We start from the raw sequence: 13772 nt of genomic DNA on the forward strand, positions 1-13772 counted from the left end.
GATTGTGCGCAGTGCAAACGAGTGCTTAACTTTTTTGTCGGTGAATGTATATGAAATTTACTTTACTAAAAATCCAAAGTAATATTTATTTCAATATTTAACTATTTAGGTTCCAAACAAGGTGATAAAAAAACTAATATTTTTTAATCAGGCGCTACTAGGCCAGCTACATCAAAAAGAAACATTTGGGGTCTTTTTTTGCTTCACGTGTGTGCCTGCTGCTAAGAACCATGCCGAAGTCGAAGAGAGACAAGAAAAGTAAGAAAACATAATAATAAATTCAGTTTTGTGTAGCATTTATTATCGGTTTTTTTGTTGATCGTTCATGTTGAAGATTTACATTAAATAGAACAGAAGAATGAATGCGATTAGACAGTATAGCAAGCTAAAGTTAGCTTAACTCTTGCGTGGCTGGTATGGTTTCTGCTGTTTTACACCTGCTTATATTCCGGAGGTAACAAACGATACTATTTTCACAACATTTTTCTTTCAGTTTCCTTGACTAAAACTGCCAAGAAAGGACTGGAATTAAAACAGAAGTTAATCGAAGAGGTGAGTTTTTCTGATTTGCTCTCTTCACATAATGTTATCTGATTTTGTTAACATTTTTCTTATTATTCTGTAGTTACGGAAATGTGTGGACACATACAGAAACCTGTTTATATTTTCYGTGGATAATATGAGAAATAATAAGCTTAAGGACATCAGGACAGCATGGAAACACAGCAGGTAATACTTAGCACCTTTTCGRTTTTATGAAAATCTCTCAAATCACACAGCTTATCAATATTGTTGGTGGTGCAAATACTCAACTTTTCCTTCAAGAAATTGATTATGAAAAAAGCTATATAGAAAGAAAATGACCAAAACCATTTAAATCTACACACATTCTTGTGCGGATTCAGAAACAATGTAAACAAACTAACCCAACTTAAAGGTAAAAAGACACTAGAAGTCAAGTGAAAGTTTATTTCAACAACATATTTCTCTGACTTGCCTGTGTATTACTTATTCACATATATCATGCTAATCTTGTGTTTGAAAAGTTATTTATGAAGTTGAGTTCTGATAATCTTTGTGTTCATGATGTATTCTGGTTCCAGTCACATTTGGTTTTAAAATCATTACAGTAAAACATGGTAGCTGTTAGGTATGAACAATATGCTGTACTTGTCACAGTGCCATACAGCAGGTAATCCTACAAGGGTATTAGAGATTATTGAGGTCACTGGGACAGACTGGACTTGACCCGACACAATCTCAATCAGGTGATTCATTAGGACCAAAAAGATCCAGTGTACTGCAGTGACTGGTAAAAGKGCAATCTAGGACACAATATGAAGAATATGAAAAAAAAAATGATTATGATAAACTAGGTGTATTTATATGACAACCACACATTTGCCTTTTAAAAATACTTCATACATTGAATATGTTAAATCTGCTACTGAAGCATCTTTTTAATGTTGCTAAATCTAACTTATCTCTTCTCAAAGTGGGACTGAATTTGTTTGTTTGCCACAGGTTCTTCTTTGGCAAAAACAAAGTCATGATTGTTGCTTTGGGGAAAGGTCAAACAGATGAATACAAAGATAATTTGCACAAGGTAAGAAGTGACTCAAAAGTTCTGTCGAACTTACTTTAATCCCCCACCTAATCTGCTGCAGAGACTCAAGAACTTTATTGTTTYGATGATCAGGTCAGCAAGTATCTGCGTGGAGAAGTGGGAGTGCTTTTCACTAATAARACAAAAGATGAAGTACAAGAGTAAGTAAAGTTTTTAAGTTTATACTCTTGTAGTCACTCTCTTAATTGTGTTCATCAGCTGATCAAGTGTTGTGCTTCTTCCACAGATTTTTCARTCAATTCAAAGAGATGGACTATGCTCGCGCAGGCAACAAAGCACAGATGGACATAACGCTGGAAGAGGGTCCTCTTGAACAGTTTCCTCACTCAATGGAACCTCAGCTGAGGCAGCTGGGACTTCCCACTGCTCTAAAGAAAGGTAAGAGTAAAGCACAGTCTGTTGGTGGATACAGTATTTTTTCAAGATAATATACAAATCTTGCGGGAGAAAAAAAGTGATACTTTCTCAACTTGCCTTTGATACTCAGAGTTAATAGTAAATTTTGTGTTTAATCACCTTTTGACAAATGTTTTGAGCCACAGCATGACTTAGGTCATAATAAAGTGTAGGTTTAAATGTTTGAATTACCCTGTGATCAAACAATAAGTGTATATTTTGAAGCTCAAGATGAGAGAACATTTCTCTCAAAGCCACAAAGGGCACTGTACCTGCATTAATTATTAAAAAATACAAAGTGTCCATTGTTTAAATGATCTGTCCTCCAGGTTGGTTGAATCACCTGGGCTCAGAGTAACTAATCTGAGCTCATCAGTGTTTTTAGATGCTTAAAAAATGTTTCTTAAATCCCTCCACTTTTCCCAGAACATAGTGGTATAAGTCTGTGTTGTATGAGCCTCACCTTTATTTTAAATGCTCATTTCTTTCCCCCCCACAGGAGTGGTAACACTGCTGAAAGACTATGACGTCTGTAAAGAAGGAGATGTGCTCAGTCCTGAACAGGCTCGCATTCTGGTGAGTTCTCTGGTTGACCTGATAAACTGGAGACAAGAAGTTCAGTTTTTGACTTAGTCAGCTCATCTGTTATTCGTTTGGTTCACAGAAACTCTTCGCCATTGAGATGGCAGAATTCAAAGTGCAGATAAAATGTGTGTGGAACTCGGAAACAGGCGAGTTTGAGAACGTGGCTGGCGAGGAGGAACCTGCGCAGGATAACGAAGATGAAGAGGACGATGACGACGATGTGGAATAAGACTTCTGCCAGCTTTTAACAGATGGACTTTTATTTTGAAACGTGTGGCCATTTTTTWWAATCTTCCAAAACAAACACRACTCTTGAAATTCATCCTTGGACTGAGTCAAAGGCCTTGTATGCATCCCCCATGTTAATGTGTTGGAGAATGAAACATTTTCTATGAAACTGGTGTTTAATTAAACCCCATCATTCACATCTAAACTGCACACTTCTGAAATAATGAAATCATTGTGATCAGTTTTATTTATAAAAGGCACATTTATTTACATTTATACAATTAAGTGTAAAGTGTATCTTTGGGAGATAAAATTAGAGCCAGTCTCATCTGTGATTTCAGTAAAGTTTAAGGCAGTTTAAGGAAGCAAAACTGTAGCTGATGTCTGAAAAATGTGACCCGTCAAATCAAAATGAGGATCAAGTCAAATTTTGTCAAAATGACCTAATTACAGTTTCAGATTYCTGGCTTTAAAAGCTACATTTTGACACCTGGATCATTCTGATATCATACGTGGATCCAGAGATATGACTTAATTTATCTAGTTGGTTACGATAATACAATAATATTTGGTCTGAATTCTAATTTTATGTCATTTTAAGGAGGAATTTTCAATGTCAATATATAGAAAAAACTTCAGATATTTTTTGAGATTTTCCAGCTGGAAAGAAAAAAAACATTTCTAGCTCACAGGGAAAATCTCAATATTTTAAGGCGTTTTTCCCTCAATCAGGTTTTTTGTTGATACTGCCCAAAAACATGCCTCAAAACAAAATTTTGTTTTATGATTAAATTTCATACAGTTCATTCAGATGATACATTGATAAAGCATTTATTCATTGTTTTGACAAAATGCAATTTTTGAAAATGCTTTAATCAAAACACTATTTGACTTTTTTCTCCACATTCCACTTTTAGACTTGATCCTTATTTCGATGTGATGGGTCACAAATGTCTCGAGTAAATGAAACTGTTTCTTCATCTGAAATAGTTTGGACACTCGTGGGCTACRAGATTCCAGGCCTCCTTGAAGGCGTCGACCACCCTCTGATCCAGGGGACCCTCCTCAGCTGCCGCCAAGTTTTGCTGGAGTTGTTCCATAGTCGACATGCCAATGATGACTCCATCTCCAAGCTCACCCTGAACACAGTGTTTTAGATAAACTGTCAGGATGGTTTTAATCTTAAAAAGTTTATATTAAAATCGAGACAAACATGAATAATCTCATGTCCCTGTTGATGATGGAGAACGATGCGTACTTTCAGATGAGAGTGGTGGTACATCCAGCGCATGGCAGCAGAAGTCAGGGAGGGTTTCTCTGATCCGTACACCACCTCCAACGCCTTGAGAACCACATCTATGGCCTGAAAGTGACTCGGTTTCCAGTACCTTCAACAGAAAATTGCAATAGTCACAGTCCAGCTGCAGGAGGAGAGTTTCAAAAACAAACTGCTGATCTTTCACCTGTCTCTGTACGCTGCAGCCCAGCTGTTACCAAAGAATCGTCCTGCAGGCTGAGAGACGTCTTTGTCCTCGTAGTGGTACTTCCCCGTCAGAAGGCCACCTGGAGGAAAAGGAGGCCTAACTTATTTTTGATTTAGGCTAGAATTCAATACCAGCTCACACAAAGTACAATAAATTACATTAATTTTCACTTGTCAATAAACTAAAAAATTTAAGAATAAAAAAAACTGGCAATTTTTAGTTTAGTTTGGAAAAGTGGAGGGAGTTCCTTTTAAAATGCCAGGATGCATAATTTGTGATTGTTTTCCTGCTGATTTAGTGAAACAATTTTACAAACTACTAAAATGACTGACTAACCTTCTGCATACTGTCAGCAATGCTGCTAAAAGGGCTAAAATTTCTAAAGTTTGATTTGTAACACCATACATAAAACACAACCTGCAAGAGGATTGTACGCATAAAACTTCATKCCATAGTATCTCAAACACGGCAGCAGTTCTGTTTCCACCTGTCTTGTGGTGGCGTTGTACATTCCCTGTAAAAAGTAGTGGAAACAGTGGTCAGAAAGGTTCAGCTAATAAATGCAAATTGTGGCAAAGCTGACTTTCTGAATCAAACTGCAGATTTTATTCACGTTTTTGTTTTCAGCTCAAGACTTTTGCTAAATAAAAACATACACATTTATGTTAGAAAACCAAACATTTGACAAACTTATTATTTTAAAAAGTCCCAATATCTGACTTTGCCCATTCATTATAAGAGAGATAATAMAACACCTTTCGTCAAATGGCGTCACACGAAAAGTGACAGGTGCCCCACCCCTTTTTGACAGCTGGGGGCGGGACTTCCGGTCTATCCCCTCCTCACCCTCCCCATTCCCCTTTCCATCAAACTGTCACCACTACCCCGCTCCCCCCACTTCCCATTTTCATCAACTGTCACACTAACTACTTCCCCTGCAAACCCCAAACTGAAAACTTTTCATCAAATGCCCCCTACCACCAATCACATCCATTTTCTTGCCCACTTACACCCCCSATCCCACCCTCCTCCGGTCCTAGAGTATTGAAATAGGATGAGTTCGTCTCTGTATCTCCATCAGTGAGAAACAGCTTCAGTGCTCTCCAGACGACAGAAGAAAGTTCACTCCTTTCCTGACAGCTTCAACGACCGCAGCAGCGAAGTTACAATAACTAAATTTACAGGTTAGTAATTGTTTTATTAATCTGTTTGTTTTTACATGATACAATTTGATTTTGCCTTTTCTTTCTGTTCCAGAAACCATTCCCTGAATCAGAATAGGAAGTGAGTTTGTTTTCCGCGTTTCACTGACACGCGCTTTGTATTATTTGAAAATATTAAAATCTATTTTTTAGATGATTCAACCACCAACGAAGAACTAAGGAGCGTGTCTTCAGTGTCTCCTGACCATTCTGCATTTAGCCAAAYTTTGCATCAGGTTGATTGAAAATTAGAAAAAAAAAAGTCTAGTTAAACCATTCTGAAATAAATTATTTCCGAGCGTTAGAAGGGGCTCTGCTAAATCTCATTCACAATTCTCCCACAATTCTCCCTCACCCTCAGAACCTAACAGAATTTCCGTTCAGTCTTTAGAGAATTTGTTAAGCAATGTTGAGCGCAGTTCTCCTCCAGGTTCCCCAAACCAGACCGATAGTCTCCTCGAAGCTCTGCGTTATGAAATATCCCTTCTAAACAGCAGATCGACCCCGAACAGAACACCTGAGATTAATCAAATCAACCCACAAAGCCCTCAAATGTACCTGGCTCAAACTTTTGACAGTTTACACTGCATTTCACCGCATTGAAATTTCCAAGTTTCAGTTAAAACTTGTTCTGTGGTCCTTAAACAGAGGAAAACACCTTAGAATGTGGTTATTCTTCCTATTTCATTGTCTCTTACATGTTCACATTCCAATAATAACAAAACAAAGAGCTCTGCAATCCAGTTGTGCAGAAACTACAGTTGTGTTTGTGTGTGAGGTTTAAACTGGAACAACAAGAAATAACACTTAAAGGTGCTCTACTGGAAGCTTACAACATCAGCTGAAATGATTCAGAATACATCATGACAGTAAGCATACAATACATTTATAAATAAAACAAGAAAGAAACAATTAAATACATTCAAAACTTAAATACACGGGTGACAATTTCATTTTCATTCACAGTACTTAAATGCTAAATTATTTAACTTAGTGTAATGAAATGTTCACATTTACAAAAAAACAAACCCATAAGATACAAACACATCCTAAAACAGTGGCCACAACATTTATTGCTCTGCTTTGTCACARTAAAGTGGGAAGCACCTTTCTGCATTGCAAATAACTCGAACTTATGAGGCTAATTATCTATTTATTTGTATTTTTTAGAAACAAAAAATTCCTGTCCCAGCTAATATAATGGAAAAACAATTACACACCACTATACATTAACCCCTTAACCCTAACTAACCCTAACTACATGTCAGAACAACACTCATTTAGGTGTCTGCTGAATACACACTAATTACTGTCAATTTCACAGACTTGGGTGAAAGACTTTTTTGTTACAACTTTGAAAAATACTTTTAATGGTCGAGAGAAAGAAAAACACTAAACTTTTTTTTTATTACAAATGAAAAATACATTTAATGGTCGAGAAAATAGAAAAAAAATGTAAACTTTTTTTAAATTTGTAAAATACAATCACATGTATCAAACATTTGAAAATAAAAACAACCAGGAGGTAGATAGGAAAAAAAAACTATTTACAGTTTCAAATCACGCAGTAAAAAAAAAACTAAGTAGAAAGTTAATCTACTGATCTGTAAAAGTTGGTGAACGGTTCAAATCCTTTCACCTCAGAATCAGTCATTGTTTCATACATGGTGTAAATCAGATCAAACACATTCTTCTCAAATCTGAGTTGAAATAATAAAGTCTGTGTGATGATTTTTACAGCATAATCACTTTATTTCTAGTGAAATGTATTCTGGCTGGTTTATACAGAGTGTACACATCTTGTGAACTTAAACATTTTTTAATTTTGAGTTTATTTCCATCTCCGATTGATCCCACGCTGCAGATTTTAATCTCTCTACACCCCCGTAACTCCCGGGGTTGTTCGGGGTGTAATAAATTTGTTTTAGAATTTTTTGTTCATCCATCCTAACCCGATTGAATCTGGGGAAAAAATGACGAGTTCAGAACTAGCTCACCTAAAGGTTGGAGCATCTTTAACTCTAGACTATTAGTTGTCTTGTATATTTTTCATGATTGGTAAATATTTATCCACAAAATCATTATAATTTAAAAACAGGAAGACTTAAAAAGTGTTGTACTTAGTTATTACCATGAACACAGTGGTCTTGTTTCAGGTTGTTTTGAATCTCTTTATTGCATTTTTTCTGCTTGTCTCAGTTACACAACAAACTGTGGTTTGATTTTTTTTCCCCATAGACAAAAAGTTTTTTTTTTATTCAATAGTTTTTAATCAAATAACTGAAGGAGCTGCTTTTCTGTTGGAAATGCAAAAATCAAACAAAAAATACGTAGTGCTTGTGCGATTCGTAGTGCGGATAAAGCGTAGTCTAAAATATCAAATAAATCCGGATGCACAGATTAGTCTGCGTTGGGAGTATTTTGAGGATTTTTTTGAGTATTTTCAGAAGTTTCCGCAGCGTCCTGATCAGGTTGACGCGTACGTTTCTAATTGCAGATAATGAATTATTCAAAGCATTAACAAGTAGACTGATTGCAGTCTGGTCCGGGTTTAAGCTGTGAATTTGACGAGTTTTGGAGCGGTGCTGATCAGGCTGTTGTTCTGCGACAGGTGCATTTAGCGCAGTTAACGCACGGTCTAAACGATCAAAACAGTTTAGCCAGGTATGAAAATTTGAGGGCTTTGTGGGTTCATTTGATTAATCTCAGGTGTTCTGTTCGGGGTCGATCTGCAGTGTAGAAGGGATATTTCATAACGCAGAGCTTCGAGGAGACTATCGGTCTGGTTTGGGGAACCTGGAGGAGAACTGCGCTCAACATTGCTTAACACATTCTCTAAAGACTGAACGGAAATCCTGTTAGGTTCTGAGGGTGAGGGAGAATCATGGGAGAATTGAGAATGAGATTTAACAGAACCGCTTCTAATGCTCAGAAATAATTTATTTCAGAATGGTTTAACAAACTACTTTTTTTTTTCTAATTTTCAATCAACCTGATGCAAAGTTCGGCTAAATGCAGAATGGTCAGGAGACACTGGCTCCTTAGTTCTTCGTTGATGGTTGAATCATCTAAAAAAATAGATTTTAATATTTTCAAATAAYAACCCTAACCCTAAAAACAAACAGATTAATAAAACAATTACTAACCTGTAAATTTAGTTATTGTAACTTCGCTGCTGCGGTCTTTGAAGCTGTCAGGAAAGGAGTGAACTTTCTTCTGTCGTCTGGAGAGCACTGAAGCTGTTTCTCACTGATGGAGATACAGAGACGAACTCATCCTATTTCAATACTCTAGGACCGGAGGAGGGCGGGATCTGGGGTGTAAGTGGGCATGAAAAAGGATGTGATTGGTGGTAGTGGGCATTTGATGAAAAGTTTTTCAGTTTGACAGGTTTCAGGGATGGGAGGGGGAGAGTAGAGTGAGGGGCAGATGGTGGAAAGTTTGCAGGGGAAGTGTTTGGTGTGACAGCTGATGAAAAGGGGAAGTGGGGAGGGTGAGGAGGGGATGGACCAGAAGTCCTGCCTCAGCTGTCAAAAAGGGGCGGGGCACCTGTCACTTTTTGTGTGACGTCATTTGACGAAAGATGTTGTATTATTTCTCTGTTGTATCTGTTTGTATTACAGTTTATTTGATTATGATAAGTCAAGAAATACCTGATAAACAGTGGGAACAATCCAGTTGTTATGTCTGCAGATGCACACAATTTCAGCCACTTCCCACGATGCATAGTTCGACAAGCCCATCTCCTTGAATTTTCCCTGAGAGGAATTGTTTCAACATTATTTACAACATACAGTTACTATAAACTCTAAAGAGGCAGTGCAATCTTTTTACATTTAAAAACAGAGAATTATTGCAGACAGCTGAGGCTGCAGATTATCTAACCTCCTGGTGAAGTTGGTGGCAGGCCCTCAGAGTATCCTGGATGGGGTTCTGATGATCCGGGGCATGAAGGTAGAAAAGGTCCACACAGTCTGTCTGCAGCCTCTGCAGGGAGGTTTCCAGCTGGGAGCGCACACTCTCCGGCTTCAGCGTCTTCCCATCCCAGGGGTTGGCCTTCGTGGCTATGCTTACTGTGTGGGGAAAAGATATTTGCTGCTGTAGCTGTAATATAATAAAAACGTAAACGCTGAGTCTGCATTCACACTGTTGTTTTACTGTTTTATAGCTTCTTCCATGTGTTTTTGGTCTGACTATTTAAGCATACTTTCAGCTATTTTAACCATTTATCAACCGTTCAACTTGCTCAAGGCAATATGGTTATGGCTTTTATTTTTTGCAATTTTAATACTTTTTATGTTATTTATATATCTTGACATTCCCCCCCAGTGAAATGAAACATATTCACACAAATGCTTTGCTGGTTTTATTAGCTTTTAGCTACTGGTTTGTTGGCTTTACTTTTTAGCTACTGTTTAGGTATTTTAAGCTTAATTACCGTTTTACTATTTTTTGTTTTTAGCTACTGTTTTGTTGATTATTGTTATTTTTACCCTTTAATGCTATTTTTTTGCTATATATTTTTTTCCATTATAATTATTTTAACTTTCTTAACTTAAGTTTCAGCTTCTTCAGCAAAGTCATTCAACACTTAGCATTCACACTGCATTTTATGCAGAATTTCTCCTGTTTTAACAGTTTAAAATCTTTTAATTATAAAAACAAACATGTCACCACAAGAGTTATGGTTCTGCCATTTGCAACCCTGGCATTTAGTTAATATTACATTATGCGATGTGCATCATAGCTACTTCGACGAACTTGCATTTCCTAGCAAGTTGCGTTTGTGTGTGAATTTATTGAAACTGATCAGGTGGAAATTTGCTGACACCTTGTGGTCAAAATTAGAACTGCAAGCAAATCACGAGAAATGGCCGAAAACTTTTGCACTTTACTACACCTTTAATTGTGCACGAGCAAAGTACTAAATCAAACGTTTTAGTGTGTGATTCACTAACTAAAAAAAAAAAAACTAATAAACAAGTTTTACTTATCCATATTTTTGGCAGCATTAAATCACTTAACACTTAAAAAATAAACACTTCCAGCAGGAGCATACCTGTTTTAGGCAGGTTCATGTCTCCTATGATCGCCTCCGACTTTCCATCCATGTACATAAACGCCGTGTCCACCTGCTTGTGTCCTCTGTCCAGGAAAGCCTTCACCATCTCCCGGCTCTGCTCGGCGTCAGCTCGCCCTCCAAACGCCATAGTTCCCAGTAAGCTAACCGGTCGTTTTGCTGCAGACATGTTTCTACAAACCACTAACCTGTGCAGGTGTTTGAAGGCTGTTTCTTTACTGTGAACCTGTCGAACTGCAGAGAGTGCAGCTATGACTCGCAGCATGCTACAGGACGCTAGCCTAGCCTGTGTGAGGGTCAGAGGTCGCCTGAAAACAAGGGAGAGTCCTTAAATTACTTTCACGACACAAAACGTGAAATTCCTAACAGACTCACTATTCTAACACTTTTCTGTTGTTTTGTTTAAACAGACGGAACAAAGTTCAATTTCGTAACGACTTCACGTGGTTACGCACATCTGTAAATATTTGTTCAAGTCTGTTAATTTACAAGCCAGTCAGTCCGTGGGTGCAGTTACTATTTATGACCACAAGGTGTCAGCATATCTTCATTTTATAAAGGCTTACTAAAGTCTAGTCTCTTGTCGACTCCACAAACAAATTTATTATTTTAATAAAAGTATGTTATTCGTTGTACAAATCATTGTAAAAATAAATAAATAAATAAATAAATAAATAAATAAATAAAAGTTGCTAAACTTTATTCATTATTTATTAAAAGTTGTTAAACTGCAGCTTAATAGCAAGTTTATTTTAACTAAAAATAATAATTAGAAATACATGGAACACAACTGACTGATCATGACACACAACTGATCAGCCCTCTCATTTTGTGCACTTCGCAACCAGGTGATTAAAAATTAAATGAGCATAAGTGAATATAAGTTTTATTGAATTTCACTACATTTTTTCACTTTTCTGTTTGATAGCATCATCAAAGGAACAATAATAAAACAGCATTTTAAAAATTCACAGTGTTGCTTGAAGGTTTTTCATTTTCAACAGGAGTCTAAAATAATTTACTGATGTGGAGTGACAATTGATCCCATAATCAGATTATGTTCACCTGAATGTAACTGGACTGATTAAACTGGTTGCTGAAGTCCAGGTCTGGGTTTTGGCAGCACATGAGATGAGGCTGCACGGACAGCACTGACCCGGGACTCTTTGGGGTCACGAGCATACACGAGGGGTAATGAAAGCTTTGTTCGGAAAACAGCAGTGGTTACTTCTGCTTTCTGACCCTTTGACCACCCTTTCAGCTGGTTTGATCTGCAGAATGACCACTGGCTGTTTCTGACACTGTTCATGTTCTCCGTGCGCGCTCGCTTCTTTGCGCACAATCCGCTTTATGGAGCTTTACGCACACGTCAAAACCAGAACTAATTCGGGATTTTGCGCATGTTTCCGATTAGAATGGAAGAAAAAAACGTCTGAGATCTGTTCTTGTGCACACTTGCTGAAGCTTTGCCTCTCACCGCCCTTACCTCCCCCCACCTCCTCCACGAACTCCTCCCGTTCACTGAATGGATGCAAAGCGCGCAGCCACGCTCGGTTTCTCCACATGAACCCAAACATCTGCTGTGATGAGGTGAAGGCGGTGAGCTGAGGGTTTCAGTCAGTGTCACCCAGCAGCTGAGAGACGGAGGCGGACACGTGTCTGATGGAGCTGAGGAGCTCCTCTGAACACTGATTTGTTTTTTGTTTTTTCCGAATTGGGGAATAAATATATATTTTTTTAGCTACTCACTGATGAGACGCACTCATCAGTGAGTTTGTGAGCGAACCAGTTTGGAAACTGAAGAGCAAAATGGACAGCCTTCTATTTCCTTTTTTGTTAATATTTATTAAAGATGCTCATGCGTCCACGCACAGCATTTCAAGCAACCTCCAACCTCACATGTAAGTATACACCTCGTCTGATTTACCTTTTTTTGTATTTTAAAGTAACTAAATAAGAGTACAACTTATCCTGAACCAATTGATGCCGTTTGAAAGAGTCCACTCTAGGAGTTTTCCAGATTTGTTGATATGTAATTTTGAAATGCAGGTATGCACTCAATGTAAACAAAGTCTGCTGAGAAGCTTGAGTCATGTGACTGACTAACATTAATGTGACCATAAATGCTCGGTTAAAAATATGTCTGAGTCAGACAAGTGAGAATCTTTAAACGTGGCAAAACATCTGCAAAACCAGTAAGTTTTAATGTTGCATCGTTTCAGTCATGTGGTGGTTGGCATCCAGTCACAAATTTTGCTGACACATTTTATTTGCTCCCTTCTCCGTGACTTTGCAACGAGCATTTTCACCTGAAAAATTCACCTGCTCGAGTGATAAATCTGTGTTGAGCGTCAGCAGCAAACAGACACATCATCGTCTACAGAAGCTGCAGTCCTGGTTCCACATGATGACCTCCCAACTCAGAAGCTGTTTGTTTTTAAGCCCCTCAAATAAACAGCTGGCTGCTTACAGTGGGTATTTTCAACCTCATTATAATAAACAGACTGAATTAAACAAGAGGAGTTCCCACTAACAATAAGGCTTTTCATCCTGTGGTTGCATACAGCTGCAGGTGATTACTTTTGTTTATGAGATGAGCAGCTGGATGTTGTTCAGACTCTGATCCGTGCCTTTTTGTTGCTATTTTTAAAGCATTTCACAATTTGTGTTGTGCTCTTTTTGATTGGACCCCTGATGCAGCGTTCAGAGAGGGCAGGGTCTGATGGCTGACCCAGACGAGCTCTGTGCTCATCAGATTAAAGGGCTCATCATATTTCCTGCAGGGGGGGAAATGTTACCCAGCTTTCTTTTTTTTTTCCTGCTGACCCTCAGCCTCATACAAGTGAAAACATGCATGGTATGAAAAATGCTGTTATTTTTCTTGACCATTGTTATGGATTTGCTTGTGGTTAGGATTAATTGGGTGAATGCCTTTAGGCATTCAACCTATTGCTTTTGTTTTTCTCTACATTGTACGTTTTTCGGCACCTATCTCGTCCGACAGTTTTTGTCCGATTCGTACAATTCATATATCAAAATGTCCGGCTCATTAATGCCATGCCTGCTATATCTCCGGGGATTTCARCTACTTATACTTTTTTAGCTATTTCACTTTTTTAGCTGATTTTGGCCCCATTGACTTTGAATGGGGCTATGTTTCAACTGCTTTG

At 37.8% G+C, this 13772-nt stretch overlaps 3 protein-coding genes across 3 annotated transcripts in view; 2 read left to right on the forward strand and 1 right to left on the reverse strand.

Moving 5' to 3' along the window:
• Positions 1-178: 178 nt before the first annotated feature.
• mrto4 (MRT4 homolog, ribosome maturation factor) lies at positions 179-3117 on the forward strand. Its single transcript, XM_014002842.1, has 8 exons — positions 179-258; positions 494-552; positions 626-729; positions 1525-1606; positions 1700-1767; positions 1854-2005; positions 2523-2599; positions 2688-3117. The coding sequence occupies exons 1-8, from the start codon at positions 231-233 to the stop codon at positions 2835-2837; spliced, it is 720 nt and encodes a 239-aa protein (XP_013858296.1). The 5' UTR covers positions 179-230; the 3' UTR covers positions 2838-3117.
• Positions 3118-3623: 506 nt separating this feature from the next.
• Positions 3624-10964, reverse strand: akr7a3 (aldo-keto reductase family 7, member A3 (aflatoxin aldehyde reductase)). The gene is made up of 7 exons (XM_014002843.1): positions 10582-10964; positions 9408-9595; positions 9176-9280; positions 4738-4834; positions 4300-4399; positions 4095-4224; positions 3624-3975 (listed from the first exon to the last, which is right to left on the reverse strand). Exons 1-7 carry the CDS (start codon positions 10865-10867, stop codon positions 3814-3816), a joined length of 1068 nt encoding a protein of 355 aa, XP_013858297.1. The 5' UTR covers positions 10868-10964; the 3' UTR covers positions 3624-3813.
• A 1153-nt stretch (positions 10965-12117) lies between these two features.
• The window catches only part of megf6b (multiple EGF-like-domains 6b), a gene marked incomplete at its 3' end in the record, with an annotated part of 40981 nt that continues 39326 nt past the window's right edge, over positions 12118-13772 (forward strand). Inside the window, 1 exon segment of the mRNA XM_014002844.1 lies at positions 12118-12503. Coding sequence (XP_013858298.1) covers positions 12412-12503 — 92 coding nt within the window.

This window comes from Austrofundulus limnaeus, unplaced genomic scaffold (assembly GCF_001266775.1).
Source record: "Austrofundulus limnaeus strain Quisiro unplaced genomic scaffold, Austrofundulus_limnaeus-1.0 Scaffold15, whole genome shotgun sequence".
Classification (NCBI taxonomy): Eukaryota; Metazoa; Chordata; class Actinopteri; order Cyprinodontiformes; family Rivulidae; genus Austrofundulus; species Austrofundulus limnaeus.